The sequence below is a fragment of the Monodelphis domestica genome, chromosome 8 (assembly GCF_027887165.1).
Source record: "Monodelphis domestica isolate mMonDom1 chromosome 8, mMonDom1.pri, whole genome shotgun sequence".
Classification (NCBI taxonomy): domain Eukaryota; kingdom Metazoa; phylum Chordata; class Mammalia; order Didelphimorphia; family Didelphidae; genus Monodelphis; species Monodelphis domestica.
In genome coordinates this window covers 93154406-93178165 of record NC_077234.1, presented here as the reverse complement: position 1 = coordinate 93178165, position 23760 = coordinate 93154406, and the positions used below count along the sequence as shown (strand labels likewise).

General features: G+C 35.5%; 1 protein-coding gene across 10 annotated transcripts in view; it reads right to left on the bottom strand.

The window, feature by feature from the left end:
- Positions 1-23760, bottom strand: part of ZC3H13 (zinc finger CCCH-type containing 13) — a 103447-nt gene that overhangs the window by 16313 nt on the left and 63374 nt on the right. For 7 of the 10 annotated variants that reach the window (XM_056807309.1, XM_056807315.1, XM_007501585.3 and 4 more), the window contains 5 exons: positions 15476-15658; positions 10603-10638; positions 5943-6480; positions 2468-2571; positions 1114-2142 (listed from right to left, as the gene is read on the bottom strand). In XM_056807309.1, the coding sequence (XP_056663287.1) occupies positions 1114-2142; positions 2468-2571; positions 5943-6480; positions 10603-10638; positions 15476-15658 (1890 nt within the window). The remainder of the gene's footprint in view (positions 1-1113; positions 2143-2467; positions 2572-5942; positions 6481-10602; positions 10639-15475; positions 15659-23760) is intronic. The other 3 variants (XM_056807310.1, XM_056807314.1, XM_056807316.1) reach the window with 1 other exon arrangement.

Sequence of the window (23760 nt, the reverse complement as noted above, 5' to 3'; positions counted from 1 at the left end):
GCCAGATAACTAAGTTAGTAGGTAAAAGAATGGGGGTGGGATGGTACATATACTTTATATACTTGTTATTGATTCTAAGATAGAACTTTGTGCATGATATGAATAAACTTACATGGCAACCAAGAAAACTAATATGAATAGGCTAACATTAAGAGGAATAGGATCAAAAACTAGGGAGCTGACAGTTCAGTTCTTGTCTGACCATATCAGAGTTCATTGGGTTGGGAGCAAAGTAGATGGAAGTAAATGAAGTTGCAGCAATTATTCTGAGACCTGATAAGGTAACTCCTTTGCCACTATAGCCAGTTCCTACAGAAGTACCGAAACATTCTCTTACCACCCCTATTCCACCTTGTTTCACATAATTCTTATAAGCTCCAATGAGTTCCTCTCAACAATTTAACCAACTCTACCAAGCTCTATCATTTAAGTACTACGGTGACACTACCTCAAGTTAAAAATGATTAACATTTTATGACACATATTCAGTATTGAAAAAATAGGATGGAGATTAGTGATTATTGAAGATACAATCTTGAAAAGACTTATTTGCAAGTTTGAGATTACTTTAAAGCAGTACATAAAACTACCTGTTTATTATTTAATAAGTTTGTATTCTAAAATTAAAATTTCAAAAGTTGTACAAACATAGAAGACATGAGTTGTTTCCATAATTTGAAAAGTTAACTATTAAGTTATAAAGAACTTTGTTTAGTTGCCAGGTAGTTAGTTACCTGACAGTAACTAAGTAGTACAATTACCTGACTGCAGGAGTGACTGTCTGCAATGCTGTAATAGAAGCTATAATCATAAATGCCAAAAAAATTTTATATGCACTATTTTCAAAAAGTCCTTTAATTTATACTATCTTCTTTTTGTAGGCAATGTTTTGCTTTCAAATTTACTGCCTAAAATAAGAAAGGTACTAGTAGCTCCTTCATCTATTAAACAGAAAGTCATTAAACCATTCTATAAAGGGGGAAGAAGTTTTCAATTCCTTGTTCAATGCTAATGGTCTCTGATAAGCACAAATTTCAATAACCAAAGCTAATAAAAACAGAAGTTGCTTTTTTTAAACCAATGTAACCAAAACCTATGGATTCCAATAATTACCTGAAGAAGTACTGCGGCTGGGCTCTCCACGCTTCAACTGATCAATCCTAGATTTTCTCTCTCCTGGAATTTCTAAGCTTTTTGTCTTTTCTCTATCTCTGGAGCTACTGTGCAGGACTCTCTTTCGACCAGTCAAGTCATCTCCACTTCGATGAGCAGAATCATTAGAAGGTGATCGTAGGCGGCTAGAAGTATGGCTACGATTGCTCCGGTTGCTCCCCAAGCTGCTACTCCGTTTTTGATCAATTGGCTTGCGATGTGGTGCATCTTCTATGGTAACATGAGGTGCTTCTATCTTCTCCACTCTGGTTTTGTGACACTTTCTTTGAGATTCTTCAGTAGAACGCTCAGGTACAATCACATCTCCACGGTCAGGGACATCTTCATCAGACCAGTCACTAAATGTTGTATCTTCTCTTTTCTGGGAAGTTTCTAAAGTTGTTCCATTTTTCTCATTTGACACCTCAACTAACTCCTCTTTTGTGGTTGTTGCAGGGGGAGTCCTTGGACCTTTTTTCTTCTTACTATGCTGAACTATTTCATCATCAGAAATATCAGAATCGCCCTTTGACCTTTTACGTTTCTTTTCAACATTTTTCTTCTTCTGTCCTTTTTTTGGTGAAAATACTTGACCCTCCTCTGTTGCAGACTCAGTGCTATATCTTTCCATTCCAATATCATCATCTTTCTTTCTCTTAGTGGTCCTTTTCTGTACTTTGTACTTTTTCTTGTTTTCTTCATGTGTTCGATCAGAGCCATCTCGCTCTTCAGGCTGGTGATGTCCAACACTTTCCTGTGCACGTGTTCTTGAGCTTTCTATTACTTCTGGCTGTTCTCCCCTTTGCTTGTCTCCAGAAGAGACCCTCTCTTTGAGCTCTTGCTCTTCGTAGCGCCTAGAGCTCTCCTTTCGTTCTGTCTTTCGGTCTTCCTCTTTCCAACGATTCTGCCTATCTTCTGCCATGTGTGAAGGACTAAGTGAACGAGATTCCTGAGGTCGTACAACCTGGCTCAATAGTCTATGCTTTTCATCTATTCAAACAGAAAACAAAAACAAGAATAAAGCGTTACAGGTAATAGATGGGAACAATCAAATTCCATCTCCTACCAAATTAAAGAGTGAAAATATTTTAACATATTATTTCAGGAAATATTCATGCAACTTGGCCAGCAATGTTAAGGCAGGTGTTTTGGAATTGCTATTATTCTAAAGCAAATGCATACCTAAATGAAGGTATTTAATAATAATGATAATGAAAAAAATAATTTCATATAAGTCAACAGCTCTTCTTGTCAAAAAGTTTATATTTATAAGTAAGTCTAAATACTGTAGTAAAGTTAATTAAGGTATACTTACTTTTATCATCTCCACTATTGTAGGTATCACTATCAGGAGAATGTTCACGTCGGCGTTTGGGTGACTGACGAGGACTGAGACTGCTTTCAGTCCTATGGCGTTTCCTAAATTGGGAAAGCAACTTAAATTTAGCAAAACCAGATGAAAATGAAAGAAGTTTGGCATTTCAAGTTTTTGCTAAGAATATAGTCTTATAAAATATGTGTCCCAGATATAAAATCTCAGAAGTTAATCCAAAACTTTAATAAAATATTAGCTTCCTATAATTCTAAGTGGAAACTAACATGTTGAAGAAAAAATATTTTTAAAAATCAATAAATTTGGAAAATATTTACTCAAGTATTTATTCTTTGGCCTCCACAGTTGTCCTCTGATGCCTCACTGTGGGGTGGAAGTGACCCTAAGTATAGGAAGGCTGTGCTAGCACATGGTAATCTCTAGAAGACTGTGCCAATCCTAATCCTGCAAAGGATTTGTTATCTGATGACTAACCTAGATAATGACAGAAAAGCATATCAAAAGTAGGCTGGTCACCTAGTGTTTTTTTGGCTTCTTTTTTTGTGGGGGGGAAGAGACTGTTTTGCCATGGCAAACACACACACAAAAAAGTGCCCGTAGTCCTATGAGATGAGCTTCTATTTCTGCAGTGACAGTGGCAGAGTGGGAAAGGGCAATGGATGCTAACAATAATCATAGTTTTTAGGCCATCAAACTTTAATTTGACTTTTTTCTATTTTAGAAACCTATTGAAAGCCTAAGAAGAAATACTGCTATTGGATAATTTTGCTATAAATGAAACCAAAAGACAGCTGTAGCCAAATGGCTCACAGATAGTGAGCTGGTAGAGTGGGTTTTATTGTATGCCCAAAGACAACAAGAAATAGCATTTTTTATTAGTGGTCAGCATGTAACATGTAATACATGGTAAGTATTTGCAAAAACACCATAAAAATGATTGCATCTTACTTAAATATTAACATCAGTAACTATGGATGAATGGAATGGTAGAAAAACTATGAAGAAATTGATAAGAATTTCCAAATCAAGTCAATATACACTGGTATTCAGTGGGAAAAGTTAGGAATGGGGAGAAACACAGGAAACTATGGTTTAGGAAGGGATAAAAGAGGTCAAAAACTCATATATGACACAGAAACTCATAAATCCATATTTTTTGCTTAAAAAAAAAGTAGTCACTACATGTGACATACCAAATAAAAGAGAACAAAACACATACAAAGAACAGAAAGACTTCTTATTAATGTGGGAGTTAAGCCTCAGTCATCTGTATTGAGTCAGACCATGGTACTGTCAGAGATAAAAAATTAATTAAAAAAAAAAAGAATGAGAAAAAAGATATAGTGTACAATTGAAGCAATATGACCCTTATTATTTAAACTATTAGTCTAATACAAGTAAATTAAAGTTAAAATGGGGATACTGACATGGATTATGATAATTTCATATTCTAAAGTTTAACCACTGCAAATTACCAAAACAAAGAGTACAGAAAAACTCTTAGCAACACTCTGTCTTCTTTGCCAAACAAAGAGAAATGGTTTCCAAGCACAATAGGCTTGGATATAAACTTGTCTATAAAATCTTATAAAGAAAGAGATAGCCTATTATAAGCAGTATCCACTCCTAAAACAAAGAGAATTAAGGGCAGAGGGTAAAATCAGTGGAAGAGATCCATTACAAAATACACATTAAAGAAGGATTCCTTGTGGATGGTAAAGTCCTCCATATGCTTGTTTACTGATGACACTGTGTGGATCTCATTAACCCAAGACAATACTTCCAGGAATAAGACATTTATTTTAAAAATTAGATAGCTGAAATCACTCAAAGAACCAAGCAGATGAAGAATACTTCTTGACAAGGTACTGATATGCATTTGGATGAACTCCCTATACAGCTTATCCAACAGAATGTATATTTAGGATCTATAACAGAGTCTAGGTCAAACTATTACTATAGGTGGACAGTAAGATGGGCCCACAGCTGAAAAGGAAGATGAAAACAGATTGGCCAGGTTTAGGAGATTATAAAGCTCCATTATGACCACCAGGCTTCAACATGAAAGCAAAGGCTCATCTTTTTATACCAATGCTGTATATTACAGTAATACCTACAATGCAATTGCTTCTGAAGAAAATTTTTAAATGCATGTCACAAAGCAGGCAAAGGACAGACAAATAAAGAACAGGAGTAAAAGATGTCATCCAAGAACTCTCAGATATAAAGAAAAGATAAGTTGCTCCCATGACAAAAATGAGGAATAACAGTATATAGCCAGTGTTCTACTGTTACCATCACAATATCGAAAGAAAGGAAAGCTTTCATCATGCTGGATAGACTCTGCTGATAAACTTATAGGAGGGCATCAACAAGAATCATGTAGGATGAGCAGGCATGGATGAGTTGCTATCTGCACCACATTTGGGAGAGAACTACCAAATCAATGAGATAAAATATTTATTATACTTAATATTTGAATATTTATTCTAAGTAGGAGGAGAAACCTGTTTAATAACAAATTTAAGAATTTCTCATTTTCACTGTGCTTCTTTGATCACGATATATATATATACAGCAACAAAGGACTTTTTCTAGACTGAATTTTAGTGACTAAATTGTGATGGGAATCTAAATTACTCTGGTATTTCTCATTTAGACCCTTTACTTTCCACTATTATTTTACATATTTAGTATGTGTGTGTGTATACACTATATTTATAAAATAGGTTAAATATATAGATGCCCCAAAGGGTGATGTCTGCTTAGATATTAGATCTATAATAAATATAATAATTCAGAACTTCTGAAAAGAACTCTACATCAGTGTCTCAAATATGCTATGGTTAGCTCTATTAGCAGTGCAGTGTACAGGAAAAAGTGTTTGATTTGAGGCAGCCTTTAAGTACTATGTTTACCTGTGTGACACTCAAAAAGTCACTTCTCTTAGGACTCAGTTTCTTCATCTGTAAAATGAAGGAATTAGAACTAAGGCCCCTTTCAGCTCCAAATTTAAGATCCTACGAAAAATTTTATCAAAATTTATCACCTTCAGGTTAACCCGTACTAGAAAACACTTTACAGCCCAACAGGAGAACTTTGGAGGTTCTCTTTCAAATACAATGGTTCAGGTATACAAAAAGGCCTTTTAAATCAGAGCACCAAATTTTCTCTTCTGATCCCAGGGAACATACAAGAAAGGAAAAATGGGGAATAGAATAGAATAGAATAGAATAGAATAGAATAGAATAGAAAATTAAAAGACAGCATAAAAGATAGCACTTTAAACTGAAGATAGAGGATTCTCACATTTGAATAAAAATTCTAAAAATGCTTCTGATGCATTTTCAAGGTTCTATAAGGACTTAATAAAGAACAAGATGATGGGTAAGATTAGAAATTAAATAAATAAAAAGGGATCTAATGTACTCATAAATTGATTCACAATCATTCTTACTTTGATTTTCTCTCATCATGAACATCTCTTGGATTTCTGTCTTCTCGGATATCTTCTCTTTTTTCCCTTCTATCGTCTCTTCCTTTATCTTCCCAATCCCTCTGCCGATCCCGTTCTTTCTCCCTTTCTCTCCCTCTTTCTCGTTCTCTCTCTCTTTCCCTTTCTCGTTCTCTCTCTCTTTCTCGTTCTTCCCTCTCCCGTTCCCTTTCCTTTTCTCTCTCTCGTTCTCTCTCTCTTTCCCTCTCTCGATCATGATCTCGATCTCTCTCTCGATCACGTTCTCTGTCTTTTTCCCTTTCCCGCTCTCTTTCCCTCTCTCTTGCACGATCTCGTTCCAATTCTCTCTCTTTTTCTCTCTCTCTGTCACGTTCTCTCTCCCTCTCCCTCTCTCTCTCCCTTTCTCTTTCTCTCTCCCTTTCTCTAGCTCTTTCATCTCTTCTGTCATCAGTTCTGTCTATTCTTCGTTCTTCTCTTCTTTCATCCCGCTCAAGTTCATCACCCCTTCCTTGATGGCGTACTGGTGAGTTTGGTCTTGGATCTACAATAAAAATAAAGTTTTGTCAACAAACAATTTGGTTAACATGTTTTTGAAATTAGAATACATCTTTAAAAACTTCAATTTTATCAAGGGATCTTCTTGGAAGCCAGCTAGTTCAACTTCCTCATTTTGCATAAAAAAAATGAGAGGTACGGGAGGTTAAATGACTTGCCCAAAGTCACAAAGGTATTAATCCATATTAAAGGTAGGATCTGACACCAGGTTCTGACTCTAGGCCAGTGCTCTTTCCACTATAGTAAATGAAGGGGGAAAGTACCTATTATGTTCACCAATAGTCAGCCATGTTAATCACCAGTTACATTTTAAAGTTAAATTCACAACGCCACCCAACTCCCAATGCATATTCTTATTTTTATATTAAAAGATGGGCTCCATCACATTGTTCCAATTCTTTCCACCTCTTTGCTGTTCAGGTAACTGACCTCAGTTCTCAGGACACAAGGAGGTCACTCACAAAAATGGAAAAGAGCAGCAGGGTGAACAAAAGTAGAATACAATGGGAACAAAAAAGGTGTGGGAGGTGGAAGAAGGGAAGGTAACAATCAAACTTATAATATTTCATTCTCATACATTTTGGTCACAATAGGCATAAAAATACAGAATTGTTTACTTTGGAAGGAGGAGGGTAAATACATTAAAACAAAATATGTATTCACTGCAAAAGGCAAGAGTTTTAAATTTTTTTAACAGCTAAAAGCTTATTGACCTTGAAATGATATTCCAAAATAAAAAAATTAAAAATTGTTTTGCTTTTGCTTTCAACAAAAATTGAAAAGTAGTGATACTTAGAATTAGCATTTAGTGTCTAATAAATTAAGATGTTTAATTTAATAAATGACTACTCAGGTAAATAGTTTTCAACTAGGACATTAGTTAACTGACAACTGCAGAACTATGTAATTTTTTTCAAGTAAAATAAGCACTTATTACTGCATTATGAGTACATAACTATTTTTTGCTTTAACTTATAAGTAGTGAAGATTATTCTGTTTACTTCTATGTGAAAAAGAAAAGCTATATAATGCTAAAAAATTGCCTTACTGCTGTTCTATGGTTAAAAAGTTGAAGAGTAAGCTCCTAGATGAAGCAAAGGATTAGAAAATGTTCAATAAAGAACTACCAAACTGTTATAATTTTCCTGTATTCATATTTCAGGACTATTGGTTGGCTAAAAACAAAAGGTCATTATTACACAGCTAACCCAGCAGCCTGGGAAAAAAAAGGAAGTATGTATCAATCCACTGGGCAAGTGAATTGGTCTTAGAGTCAGAAGCTAAGGTTTGAAGTCTCTATTCAACCTATTCTAAGTCTCTCTTCAGAGACCTATTAACTACTGGTACAGGACAAGTCATTTAAACTCCGAGTCTCATCAGTTTCCTAATTTTTAAAAATGGGGATGATAATAAACTGACTCATAAGACAGTTCTGAAGGAATTATTTTTGTAAAACTTAAAGCACTAGGGAAATATGAACATTAATCATAAATTATAAAATATTTACATATCTATAATTATATATATGTATATACACAAAAAATACTGACAAGAGTTGAGTTTCTGGAGCTCATAGCAATGAGGCAATGACCTAGAAATTTAGTCTTTCTTTACACATTTCTCTGAGGGTAAAAATTAGGAAGTACATTTATAAAGGCAGAGGATATAAAAGATCATGGAATTTAAAAGGTTAAAAACAACTTTAAGATCATTTAATCCAAACTCCTTATAGTAACAATAAGGAAACTAATTACTTTGTAAGAAAGTTCAATTACTTTAATAAAATTACATAGTAGGTATAGGGGCAGTATATGGAATTATCAGGGTGACTTGAATGGATATGGAATAATGAAAAAGACTAGAAATTGAATATGGGATAAAAGAAGTTGGGAAGACTTGAAGAAAATGTGTTAAACATTCACTAAGCACAAAACAGTAAGTTAAGTGCTGGGAATACATAAGAGAAAAATAAGTCAACTCTTGTTCACAAGGAGCTCACTTTCTAATGAAGAATATATCACTTTCTGAAGGAGGAGGAACAAAAAGATCCAAGCTAAAAGAAGAGAAGGATTTGAGATCAATCAAGTATTTTTGAAATGCCTACTACATGTCAGACATAGGGCTTAAGTTCTGGGGATACAATTATAAAAGAATGCAACAGTCCTAAAGGTAAAGAACTCTATTAGGGGAGACAACTAAGAGAAATGGAAATCATGTGAAGCATCAATATAAAGCAGTTAAATACAAAATAGTTTAGAAAAAAAAGGCACTAGTATATGTGGGCTCAGGAAATTTTAAGACAGTGTCTGAATTACATTTTAATGGAAGAGAGAATGGATTCTCTGAGGCAGAGATTAAGGAGAAAGTGCATTCCAAGAAGAGCCAATGAAAGGGCATACAGACAGGAACAAAGAGGCCAGGGTAGTCAGCTTGCAGGATGTTGCAGGGTATAAGAAGGATAAAGTCCAATGAAGCTGAAAAGATAGGTTGTAGGCAAGTTTAGGGCCCTAAAAACTAAGCAAGGGAATTTATATTTTCGCCTAGAAGCAATGGAAAACCATTAGAGTTGACTGGGTAGGAGACAGATGGCCAAATGTGTGCTTACACAAAATTATTTTGGCAGCCATGCAAATCCTACACTGGCGAGGCAAGAGACTGGATTGAAGTGGTGAGAGACTTGTGGTAGGGACATCAGGAAGGAAGCTATTGCAATAGACTAGAAGAAAGATGACAGAGGCCTCAACTAAAATGATAGCTACAGAATGGAGAGAAAGAATTGGATACAAAAAATGTAAAGGTAGAAATAAATTTGGTAACTGGCTAGACATAGAGGGTTAGGTAGGGAAAAGAGGAATCTAAGACCTCAAGATTATAAACCTGAGAGAGAGACATAGAGAAGGTTGATTTAAAAAAAAAAAGGTTTTAGGAAAAGGTGGGAGGAATATAATGAGTTTAGTTTTGGATATGTAGAATTTAAGCTGTCTCTGGGGCATCCAGTTTGAAATGTCCAAGAGGCAACTGGATGGACACAGGATTGAAGAAAAAGAATCTGAAAGTGTGAAGTACAGTGGGAAGGGGGGGGAAAAAAGAAAGAGAAGGAAGATGAACAGAAAGAAAAGCAGAGCTCAAGGAAAAGATCAAAATATTTGTTAAGATAGCATAATTTCTACAATATAAGAAATACAAATTGGTAAATATCAAGATTGAAGATGATAAGAAAGTTGGTTTCCAAGATATTTATAGCGTAGAGTGGGAGTCACAAATCCTGAACTGAAGATCCCTACCACTAGTTTGCCAAAACTGTTATGCAGTAGCACAAATTGCCAGGGGGAATATCACAACATTTCCAGCAAGTATGCAAAGCAAGAAGAATACTGTAAGAAGCTTCAAAGAATGTGTGTGGCATTTATATTTCTGTCATAGAGACGAGTCTATTAAAGTTTTGGATAGTCTCTTTCCTAAAGAAGATAAACTCCAGGAACATCTATCTACTCTCCAGGTAGAAGGATGAAGGATTTCTTAATTTGGGAAGTGGAGAGGTGTGTGAAAAGGGAGAGGTGATAAAGGCTTCAATGTGAATACACATGAAAAAAGAGGAATAAAAGAGAATGAGAGGGGGCAGCTGGGTGGCTCAGTGGATTGAGAGTCAGGCCTAGAGATGGGAGATCCTAGGTTCAAACCTGGCCTCAGACACTTCCCAGCTGTGTGACCCTGGGCAAGTCACTTGACCCCCATTGCCTAGCCCTTACCACTCTTCTGCCTTGGAGCCAATACACAGTATTGACTCCAAGACGGAAGGTAAGGGTTTAAAAAAAAGAAAAAAGAAAAAAAGAGAATGAGATGAATTTTGATATATTGGGAAGTTAGAGGGCAGAAAAAAAGGTGAAACAAATATAAATACTCAATACCTGGAAAACAAATGAAGTTCTTCCCAAAATGAAAGAGGTTGGACATTCTGTAAAGTAATCAGCTGCCCAAGGAGGATTGAAGGGGTAGGAGAAACACAAGACCAGCTAGATTTACAAGTGAATTTTATCAAACATTCAACGAATGATTAATTCCAATATTACACAAACTATTTGCAAAAATAGAAAAGATGGGATCCTACCAAATTCCTTCAATGACACAAATATGGTCTTGATACCTAAAACCAGAAAGAGACAAAGAAGAGAGAAAAGCAGAGAAAAACAGTAACTCCAGTAAAGTCATAGGATATAAAATGATCCCACATAAATCATTTGTTTTTCTGTACATTATTAAAAAAACCCAATAGCAGAAAGGGATGGGATAGGAAATGAAATCCTATTCAAAATAATTACAAAATACATAAAATACATATTTAGGAAACATCTACTAAGACCAAAAAAAAACAAACAAACAAGGAATTATATAAGTGCAACTACAAAATACTCTTTTCCAAACTACAGATAAACCTAAAAACCTGGTGAGAATATTAACTGCTTGGTTGTTACATTTTAATAAATCAAAACTCTCTAATACCATCTACATTAATTCAATTATACAGTGCTACACTAATCATATATACATGTAAAATAATATTCCGAAAGCACAAAAGGTCAAAAATCTCAAGAGAAATAATGAAAAAAAATTAAAAGGAAATCGACTCAAATACTAGATCTCAAACTAAAATACAAAAACAGAAAGATAAAAACTATTTGGTACTGTTAAAAAAAAAAAACAGAAAAGTTGACCAGTAGGTCAGTTTATGTATACAACGAACACAGTACCATAGTTTTCAATAAACTTAAATACCTCTACCTCCTGGCATAGGGAATGCAAGAAAACTGGAGATCAATCCAGCAGAAATCAGATTTAGAACAATAGCGCATATTCATATGCTGAAATAACCTCAAAATAGATATATATGATTAGGTATAAAACCATAAACAAATTAAAGGAGTAAAGAAGATGTCTTTGGCAACTATGAATTGAAGTCTTAAGACTAACAAAAGAATTTTGCAGAAGACAAAATAAACAATTTCATTTACCCAAAATTATAAAGCTTTTGAAAAAAACAAAATCAGCATAGTGAAAATTAAAAGAGAAATACAGTTGACTGGGAAAAAATATTTTCTGTTAGTTTCTCCAATAAAGGTCTGATATCAGGAAATATATAAGGCCAAAAGCCATTCTCCAATAGATTAATGATTAGAAAAATATAATTCTCAAAAGAAAAAGCAAGCTATCAATAATCATATGGGGGAAAATGCTGTAGATCACTTATAGTTAGACAAATGAAAATTAAAATAACTGAGCATCCATCTCAAGTCCATCAGAATAATAAAGATCAAGGGGTCAACAAATCCAAATTCTGGCCTATTTTTAAAAAGATCTTGATCTAAGAATATTTAAAAAAATTTTAAATACAATAAACCTGTATTTTTAAAATGTAAAAATGATTCTTATCACAAAGGTTCATTTGAACTAGAGGTAGTAATTTGTGAAACCCTAGTAAAGACTAAAAAAAAAGATGACAATTGTTAATGGGAATATGGGAAAACTGGACATTATTGATGGACCCATCAACTGCTCTAGCCATATGGACATAAATATTAAAAAGCTTTTTTTTTAATAGCAAAAAACTAAAAATCCAAGGTGTGTTCCCCAACTGGGGAATGGCTGAACAAATTAAAATATATGAATGCAATTTTTTTCTTACTGCACCACAAGAAATAATGAAAGGAATGGATTTAGAGAAACTTGGGAAGATTTGCTTGAACAGAACCAAAGTAAAATAAACAGAATCAAGAGAACAATTAATACAATGCCCATGACATTGTAAAGAAAAATAACTCTGAAATACATGAAAATTCTGACCATTGTAAAGACCAATTACAATTCTAGAGAACCAACAAAAGCAAGCTTCTCACCTTCTGACAAAGCAGTAATAAGAACTGAGGTACAAAATGAGACATACATTTTTGGACATGGCCAATGTATATATTTGTTTTGTTTGGCTATGCCTATTTTTATAACAATGGAAGTTTAATTACCCCTTTTTTTCCCAGGGGAGGGGGCTAAGGGACAAAGGGGGAACAAGTGATGGTGGTGTCAAAAAATAAAATTAAAAAAAAAAACAAGAATGTCAATGAAGTTTTTTTTAAACCCTTACCTTCCGTCTTAGAATCAATATTATGGACTGGTTCTAAGGCAGAAGTGCAGTAAGGGTTAGGCAATGAGGGTTGTGACTTGCCCAAATCACACAGCTAGAAAGTGTCATGAGACCAAATCCAGGACTTCCCGTTTCTGGACATGGATCTCTATCCACTGGAGCTACCTCGTTGCTGTCCCTTCAATGAATTTTTTAATCCACATTTAAAAACAGGAGGTAGTTGAAAGTGAAGCACAGAAACAAGACAGTTTTAAAACTCTTAAAATTATTACATACTTTTTAAAATCATGATATTCATGGTTCCATATACATTTTTCTGTTTTGTTAAATATGGAAATATAAATGTTCATTTTCATCAAGTTCAGAAAAGAGACATAGTCATAGCTGGAAACATTCTTCCTTAGCTTTCCTACTCACCTTAGCCATAAATAATACTTGCCCTGAAACCTTTATATACCTTTCATATGGTTCTTATAACAAAAGCAAACAGTTTTATCACACTTTAATGTTTGCTAAACAATTTACAAATATAGGATGTCCTGAACATCTTAAAAGCAGCATTAAGGTTATGGCATCTAATACTATTTTGTAGTAAAGTTATCATCTTTCTAAGTTTCCTGTGGGTAGGAGATATTTTATAACTATCCATCCCTTCAAAAGCTTAAAATAGAATCTCCAAGTCAGTGGTTGACATAAAAAAGTTTACAATCCAAAGGATTTTAAATTAAGTAGCCCTATCCTCTTTATACTCTGTTAAGGAATGACAATCAAGTTGGGGGAGGGGAGAGGAGGGAGGGAGGGAGGGAGGGAGGGAGGGAGGGAGGGAGGGAGGAAGGAAGGAAGGAAGGAAGGAAGGAAGGAAGGAAGGAAGGAAGGAAGGAAGGAAGGAAGGAAGGAAGGAAGGAAGGAAGGAAGGAAGGAAGGAAGGAAGGAAGGAAGGAAGGAAGGAAGGAAGGAAGGAAGGAAGGAAGGAAGGAAGGAAGGAAGGAAGGAAGGAAGGAAGGAAGGGAGGAAGGGAGGAAGGGAGGGAGGGAGGGAGGGAGGGAGGGAGGGAGGGAGGGAGGGGGAAGGGGAGAGAAAAAAGAAAGGGAGGAATAAGGGAAGGAAGGAAGGGAGGAGGGGGAAGGGAAGAGGGAGGGGGGAAGAGGAAGGGCAAAAACGCTTAAAGATCAGAAAATGAGCCACTGACACCAGATTTTCTTTGCTAATACCAAACTTGAGATAGGTTCATTTAAAATAATTTGTTATATAAAGAAATTTGTTTTGTTCCTATTTGTTCCTTTTAAGTCCTATCTTTTTTTCACTTACAGGCTTTATATAAAAGCCTTTATATATATATATAAAGGCTTTATATAAAAGCCTTTATATATTTTTGTATATGCATACAACCTATATAATTAAGAAATCTAATTACTGTACTAAAACCTTTACAAGCTTTCATCAAGTAATTAAAAATAACAGCTAGACCACATGCCCATTTGAGAACAAAAAGCATGAAAAGCTGGCAGAACTTATCCTATTTAATATATTTTGATAGCAACTATAACAATCACCTAAGTTATTACATATATTGAGATTTTTACCAAGAGAAATACTTATATTTTTATTTTGCTTCCCCTTTGATTTAATCAAGTGTTCATTTTTCTAAATGAAAAAGTACAATCTTCATGAAATGACACCTAAAATTACTCCACTGACTGAAGGGAAAACAGAGCTTTCAAGGGACAAAGTTTGGTTGTCTTTCTGCTAAGAAAATGAAGTCTCTATTCTAAATCCATCTTATAGACTTATATTCTCCCCTCCTACTAATCATTACTCCTATCCTAATACATCCTAATCATTACTCATATCAAGATTTATTTATTACTTGATGCTGATCACATCAATATTCAATTCTAAGGTCCATAAGACTTCATACTATATTAATCTCAGCATTACAGCATTCCTTATGGTAGTAACCAATCAAGGTTACACAGACCTTTTTCCACCAAAAATTAAACATTTAAATACACTAAAATGGACAATAAAGGTTTGCTAAAAAACCATCCTTAAATTCATAAACTTTAATATCAAAACAATTAAAAATTTTAAAAACTTTTTAATGGATCTTTGTTACATTAACAACAAATCGTTTGCTTAATATAGATGAAAGCATGGCATGCAAAGAAAAAAAAATTTACTCATATTTCTCCTACTTGTTTATTTCTTTCTCCATATCATTTTAGAAAGAAATTCTTAAAGTAAAAATGTTTTCCTATTCAATTCCTAGTTCTCTTAGAGTAATTACTACCTCTCATTCCACATGGTAGATGGTATACCAAATCTAAGGTCCTTTAGAGTCATGTAGACCCTGGCGGCTGTTTTAGGCATTGTAACCAAGGCTATGGCTGAGGACAAGCAAGAAAGCACACTGGCTCTTCCCAGCTCACGGTACATGGGCCTAACATGCCAAAAAAGAATGAGAAGCTAGGATGGCAAGCAACCTTAGCTGGTTAAAAGAATGAAAAGTTGGGTCAGAAGGTGACAAACTTGAGAGAAGCAAAAGCAGGGTTGAGAGTAGAAATAAAAAACACAGTGAGTCTCCTTAAAAGGAAGGAAACTGCCAGGTTTCTCATAGGTCTATCTAAGGGATGTCAGAAGCCAATTATTTCCATCACAATCTCTCTACCCTGAGAGAAAATATCATGAATGTTTGAGAATGTCCTAAGTATATGCATCCTTACATGTCACTGGGCTTACAGAGAAACAGGAGTCTCTGAACAGTTAATTTTCATTAAAATCAAAACTTGCTATTAATAACTCTTCTTACCCTAATTAAACACGCACACATTAGTATAAGTTTTTATACCTCTCTCTCTGTTGTCACGTCTGTCCCTTTCTCCATGTCTTCTTTCAAAGGACGAATCCCTAGCTTGATCTCTGGCATCATAACGGTCTCTCTCAGGATATCCACTTCGAGAATCCCAGCTTTCATGGTAGTTTCCACCACTATTATGCCCATCAACCTGAGATCCTCTCGTTCCTCGACCTCCTAAACAAAAATATTCACATAAATGTTACTTTGTTTAGTAAGATTTTGAAAACATAATCTTCACAAAGAGCACTATAAAGCACCCAAATAAATCTTAAAATCCCAAAGCTGAAAGAGACTTGAAGAATTAACCAGTCCAGCCCCTACCTGAAGCATTAATTCCCAGGACCGCAAGTCTGGGCTCTATTTAAAGACTTCCAAATATGTGGAAATCATTACCCTGACATACTATTTTTGGATGGCTATATCTGCTACTTCATATAAATCTTCTTCTATAAGATCCCTCTTCAAGTATTTAAGGATTGTAATAATTTTGTTTACCAAATCCACAAGGCTTTTCAGGCTAAAGACTTCTTCAAATCTACTTTAAATTGTGTGTGTGTGTGTGTGTGTGTGTGTGTGTGTGTGTGTGGTGTGTGTGTATTTAAGTTTTATTACCATTTTGTTTGACGTACTCAGAATTGTAGCACCAAGAAAATGTTTTTTCTACTTGTATGTAAACTAAAAATTATTAAATAGATAGAATATTGAATTATTAGACCTGATCTTCAATCCTGGATCAGGCAGATTGTGCCAAATCAACATGATTTCCCTCTCTAAAACTGAATACAGTTTGTACACCTCTGCAATAATAAAAAATATATACTTGGGAGTCCTTTTCATGTAAATGTAAATGCCACCTGCTCTCTCAAAGGTATAGAATACTGTAAGAATAAATGACATCCTATATATTTTATATAGGAAATTTTACAGTTTATAGCTAAGAAATCTTGATAAAAGTTCCAAATGCTTAGTCAAAATGATCATAGCATATATTCTATACTCAATTTTGCAAAACACAGGGCTATAAATCTTGAAAAAATGAGGTAGCAAAGCCTAAAAGCCACTCAACTAAAACTCAGCCTACTTCCAAGGTGCTTTATGAAAATGAATACATTCTACATACTCTTTTAGGGATGGTGCAACCTGAGAGTATGAGAAAATCCTAAGAGTATCAAAGGATATTACTGACAATCAACAATTTCCTATCAACAAGGAAAGTTTATAAAATGTAGTAGTTTAGACTTCCCAACAACACCTTCAAAAAACATACTGGTGGGGCAGTTAGATGGCTCAATGGATTACAAGCCAGGCCTAGAGACAGGAGCCCCGGGTTCAAATCAGACCTCAGACAATTCCCAGCTACTGACCTTGGGCAAGTTATTTAACTCCATTGCATAGCCTTTACCAATCTTCTGCCTTGGAATCAATATACAATAATGATTCTAAGATAGAAGGTAAGGGGTTAAAAAAAACTAACAAAAATTTCATTTTCAAAGAAAATTACAGTCACTACCTTAATGTGCCTAACTCCTAGGAGATTAAGAGGTACAGGAACTACTAAGCACTAAAGAACAAAGAGCCTAACATAGAATTCCTACCAATCTATGGGAAATTCCTGGTCCCTCTGAAGAGGGAATAGAAATCAGATTGCTTGACTTGGCATTCAGCTACCTATTAGTACCAAGTGGATCCAAAGAACCTTACCAAGTATTTAGTAGTCTACCATGGTAATGAATGGTATCATCGGTGAATCTTTCCACACTGCAATTTTGAAATGAGGTCATCTCATAGACGTTCTTTAGATTTATTTCCAAAAATCTATGTGAATTTCTACCAGCTCCCTTCAGTCCTTTGTAATTTTATTACTCAGAAAAGACCAAAAAGCATTTTAAGGTAATCAACCTTGTTTTCAGTCAAAAGTATACCTTTAGATGTTGCCAGACACCTGGCAACTACCCAACTTGATGCTAATTAAACTTTTTAATCTTTTTTTAAAAGGATATATTTGTATACAACATAAAGGCAAAAGTCTTAGTGAAAAGATGGAGTGCAGCTTTCTAACTAAAGGTCATAGGTGTTTTTCCCCCCTAAGCAGTCTTTTTGTTTGTTTCCAATTCAAAGTGTTTTTAAAAATTAGGGCTTTTGGGGGCAGCTAGGTAGTTCAGTAGAGAACCAGGCCTAGAAATGGGAGGTCCTAGGTTCAAATCTGGCCTCAGCCACTTCCTACCTATGTGACAGTCTGTGGCAAGTCACTAGACCCCCCCATTGCCTAGCCCTTACCACTCTTCTGCCTTGGAGCCAATACACAGTATTGACTCCAAGACAGAAGGTAAGGGTTTAAAAAAAAAAATCAAGGCTGTCATTCTGGCCACTGATAAGAACATTGTGGTTTCTTAATAATGAAGAAATCAAGTAAAACATAAGTAGTCAAAATAGTAGAAGAGTCTAATTATTGTTGTGCCTACCACACAAAGGATTATGTTAAGCAATGTAGAGGACACCAAAAAAAAAAATCTTTACCGACCACTAGCTTTTAATCTATTTGGAAAAACTGGAGAAATAAGGCATATGAAAGAAATTAGAGAATAAAAGAAACTAGTTAACTCATCCTAAAAGTAGGTAGCATCTTGGTTGGGAAAGCTTAAATATTAAGAGAACTACGGAAGTGTCTTTTACTCAGTTCTTATTATAGGTCAGAGGAAAGGAAACAAAGAGAATCATTAAGTCATCTTGTCTCTTTCCAAAGGTAATGGACAGGCAGAACCAATCAGGAAAGAAATTTCAGGACTAGCTAAAAAGAATGGAAGTAACCCAGTTATTGTAAGGTTATCTAAGATGTACATGGGAACTAGAACAAATATATTTTTGAATAAAAATGCAAATCAAGAATACAATTACATTATACTTAGTAATTTTATAACATACAAGAGGAATTTGTTCATTTACAATGTTATTTTCCATTTTTAAAGCCCAACAATAACTAATGCTCTAGATTAATAAACTTCAGTTGTATGATAGGTATTATAATTGCTATTAAATAGCATGCAGATGTAGAAGTAGCTAGGTTATGTAAAGGATAATTTGTGTTTTGACTTAAATCTAAATAATTGGTCACCAGGGATGATTCCCAAATATTAAAATACCCAAGTCAGCTGGGAATTATGGAGATTTTTAATTAATAATATAGAGAGAAGGAATGAGAGAGAAAGGGAATTAACTTCAACTGCTCTGGCTCAGGCTGAGCCAGGCAATACTTAAAGGCCTTGGCCAAAGTGGACTCCATGAGCCTAAGGGTAAGGGAGTCAGTCTTATCACTGTTGACTGATAAGTGACTGTCTCCAAGCTAGGTTCTAGTCCTCCACCGAACTCAATCTCCTGAACTCAGTTCAGAATAATCTCTTGAACTGACTTTTAGCCTTCTTTTAAAGAGAATTTTCTCTTATGTCATCTCCCCTAAATTTTTATGTCTACTAATCACAGTAGAAGTTTTTCCAGGACTGTCCATTGTTAGTTCTCACCACTCTAGTTTTCACCTTCTCTGGGTAGATTATATCTTCTGAGGTACTTCACACTTTTTGTTAAGCTTGCCTTTTGTGAGTTACTTGACCTTGTTGTGATTAATTTAACCTTTATAGGTACTTAACACCCTTTTTGTATTAGATCTAAAAATACTTAGTTTAAGCTCTAGCTTCATTATAAGGTATGAGTTAAGTACCTTCATTGTTCAATCAGGAATTTACAACTTTATCTTCCCCTAAAGTATGTCTAAGGATGGGTGGAGTAATGTAAAGTTCCCAAGACATTCCTGATTCTTGTTAGACCAAGTATCTCCATTGTTACAATAAGAGAATAGCTAAATCAAATCTTCTAAAGTACAATCTGAGTAAGTTTTTAAGATTCACAGTTAGAATGCTGGACCTAGAGTCAGGAAGACCAAAGTTCAAATCCAAATTTAGATATTTATATTTATTGTGTGATACTAGGCAAGTCACTTAATCTTTGAATACTTTGCTTTCCTCATTATTGGGGATGATAATAATAGTATCTCCCTCCCTGCTAGGAGGAAAATATGTGGTATTTGTAGAGTGCCTTCAAACCTTAAGGCTATTATTATAGATGATAAAAAATTAGTGTGTTCATTAACCACTAATCTGCACCACACACACCAAAACCAATGTGTTTTGAAAGGGATAAAAAAGGGGAGGCGGAGTCAAGATGGCGGCCTAGAAGGAGCCGAAGGTTCAGACCTCTGAATACCCTTCCTAACCGATCATAAACTGAATGCTCCCAGAGGACTGAAAAACAAACTTAACAACAAGACAGAGCCAAGGAACCCTCCTGCTGGACTTAATTCAAAAGGTATGCCCCCCAAAAAGCCAGAATCAGAGAATACTTGGGGTTAAGGGGAAGACAGAAGGAAGGTCCCAGGACCCATCTCACCTCCCACCCAGAGTGCTGAGACTCCCAGACCCCAGAGGCAGCGGGAATTTTCTGGGCGGGCAAAGGTGCTGGTCTGGAGGGCGTACATTGCAACCAGGGCTGTGATACGTTCAGAGTCTCCAATACAGACGGCAGGGAAATAGCTAGAGAGGGAGCATAGACCTGGAAGCCTGGTGAGAGCTGTGGAGATCCTCCATATTTGCTCCAGCCTTCCAGGATGTTTTGGACTCAGAAAACACCCAGCCCAACTAAACTGAACTTAATCCCATGGAAAGTCTCCAGCACTCTCAAGCCCAGGCTCCACACCCATCCTGACTGACTGCTGGACTTTAAGCCAATCAAAAGCCTCCAGATTACAGGGAAGCTCAAACCCCAACAAACCTCCACCAGAGACTACCGTTAAAGCTCCAAGAGGGGAGACTGACAGAAGGCCACCCCCCCCAAAAAAAGAGAAGCAAGAGCACAGACAAATAAGGGGAGTAAAAAAGGGGTGAATTTGAGCAAACAACAGAAAAAGAAGAAAAAAACTACAATAGACAACTTCTACTCAGCAAATGGTACAGAGGGGGAGACATAGCAAACGATAAATCAGAAATCCCAGTGAATTGGATACAGACTGTAGAAGAACTCAAAACACAATTAAGAGAGGCTGAAGACAACTGGGAAAAGAACTTAAAAATTAAGATAAGACATCTGGAAACAGAGGCACTTGAACTAAAACGAGAAAATAGTGTCTTAAAATCAACTAGCTGGAAAATGAGGCAAAGGAGGTGAAAGATGAGGTGAAGAAGATGAAAGATGAGAAAAAGGAGATGAAAGACGAGGTAAAGAGGATGAAAGATGACCTCCAAAGAAAATCAGACCACAAGGAGAGGGATGACCAAAAATCCAGGGATGAAATCCAGTCTTTAAGAACCAGAATACAACAATTAGAATCAAATGACCTCACAAGGCAGCAAGACACTATAAAACAAAATAAAAAGAATGAAAAAAAATTGAGCAAAATATGAAGCATCTCATTCACAAAACAAGACAATTTAGAAAATCAGGGGAGAGACAATTTAAGAATCATAGGTCTACCAGAAGATCATGACAAAAGAAAAAGCCTAGACGTAATGCTAGAGGAAATTATTCAGGAAAACTGTCCCCATAACCTAGAACAAGAGGGGAAAGTGGAGATTGAAAGAATCCACAGATCACCTCCTGTATTTAATCCTCAACTGACAACACCCAGTAATGTTATAGCCAAACTAAAAAAACTATCAGACCAAAGAAAAGATATTACAAGCTGCCAAGAAGAAACCATTCAGATACCACAGAAACACAGTGAGGATAACTCAGGATCAGGCTGCATCCACACTGAAGGACCGAAAGGCATGGAATATAATATTCCGGAAATCAAGGGAACTAGGTCTACAACCAAGAATAAAATACCCATCAAAAATGACTATATTCTTACAGGGGAAAGTATGGTCATTCAACACAATAGAAGAATTCCAAGCATTTGTAAATAAAAGACAAGACCTGAACAGAAAATTTAACTCAATAAGTTAAAATATGTATCCCTATAAGAAAATAGGTCATTGGTAATGCTTAAAATCTGTTGCTATCACCTGGGCAGCTAGAAGAATTACACCTAGAGGGAACAGTGACAAACTGTATAGGAAGAAAGAACAAGACATAAATAGGTATATAGATATATGCATGCATAAATTCATATACATGTGTGTATAAATATGTGTGTGTGTGTGTGTGTGTGTATATATATATATATATATATATATATCAGAACTAAAAAAAAGAGGCTAATACTAAAAGAAATGGGAAAAGAAACAAATGGGGGTAAATTGATATGTCATAAAGTAGCTCATGGTGGGAGGGAGAAAAACATCGATACACTGGAAGGGTAAAGAGGTAGGAGATAGGAAATACTCAACTCTTACATGCTTTGTAACTGACCCAAAGAGGGAAGAACAACCCAATCCATTGGGGCAGAGAATACATTTGCGCCCTATAGGGGAGTAGAACGGTAAAAAACGAACTGGTGGGGAGGAAACCAGTACAAGGGGGGGGGGGGGGGCTTTTTAAAAAGACTATAGGAGAAATAAGGGGGGTAATAAGAACGGGGAGGGGGGGTAGAAAGGGAAGTAAAATAAGAGTAGGTACTAGGGGGACTGATTATAAACAAACATTGGTATAGAAGGAAATAGTGAAAGAAGAAAAGGCAGGACCAGGAGTAGAAATCAAAATGCTGGGAAATACACAGCTAGTAATCATAACTCTGAATGTGAATGGAATGAACTCACCTATAAAATGCAAGCGAGTAACAGAGTGGATTAGAATCCAAAACCCTACCATATGCTGTCTGCAGGAAACACACATGAGGAAGGTAGATACGCATAGGGTGAAAGTAAGAGGATGGAGCCAAATCTATTGGGCATCAACTGATAAAAAGTCAGGAGTCGCAATCATATCTGACAAAGCCAAAGTAAAAATAAATCTAGTTAAAAAAGATAGGGAAGGGGGCAGCTGGGTAGCTCAGTGTGTTAAGAGCCAGGCCTAGAGACGGGAGGTCCTAGGTTCAAATCTGGCCTCAGACACTTCCCAGCTGTGTGACCCTGGGCAAGTCACTTGACCCCCATTGCCTAGCCCTTACCACTCTTCTGCCTTGGAGCCAATACACAGTATTGACTCCAAGACAGAAGGTATGGGTTTAAAAAAAAAAAGATAGGGAAGGTAACTACATCCTGATAAAAGGCAGTATAGACAATGAGGAAATATCTGTACTCAATATGTATGCACCAAATGGCATTGCATCCAAATTTCTAAAGGAGAAACTAGAGGAGCTCAAGGATGAAATAGACAGAAAAACTATACTAGTGGGAGATCTGAACCTTCCTCTATCAGAACTACATAAAGCAAACAAAGAAAATAAATAAGAAAGAGATGAGAGAAGCAAAAAATAGAAAAATTAGAGTTAGTAGACATGTGGAGAAAAATGAATAGGGACAAAAAGGAATATACCTTCTTTTCAGCAGCACATGGTACATTCACAAAAATTGACCATGTATTAGGGCACAAAAACATTGCAAAAGAGTGCAAAAGGGCAGAAATAATAAATGCAACCTTCTCAGATCACAATGCAATGAAAATAATAATTAGTAAGGGTGAATGGAGAGATAAATCAAAAAATAATTGGAAATTAAACAATACGATTCTCCAAAACCGGCTAGTTAAAGAACAAATCGTAGAAAGAATTAACTTCACTGAAGAAAACAACAATGGTGAGACATCCTTTCAAAACCTATGGGATGCAGCCAAAACAGTACTCAGGGGGAAATGTATATCCTTGAGTTCATATATTAACAAATTAAGAAGGGCAGAGGTTAATGAATTGGGCATGCAAATTAAAAAACTAGAAAGTGAACAAATTAAAAATCCTCAGATGAAGACTAAATTAGAGATCCTAAAAATCAAAGGAGAAATCAATAAAATTGAAAGTCAAAGAACTATTGATTTAATAAATGAGACCAGAAGCTGGTACTTTGAAAAAACAAATAAAATAGACAAAGTACTAGTCAGTCTAATTAAAAAAAAGGAAAGAAAAAAACCACATTGACATTATCCAAGATGAAAAGGGAGACCCCACCTCTAATGAAGAGGAAATTAAGGCAATTATTATGCCCAATTATATGGCAACAAATATGGTAATCTAGGTGATATGGATGAATACTTACAAAAATATAAATTAACTAGACTAAAAGAAGAAATACATTACCTAAACAACCCCATATCAGAAAAAGAAATTGAACAAGCTATCAAAGAACTCCCTAAGAAAA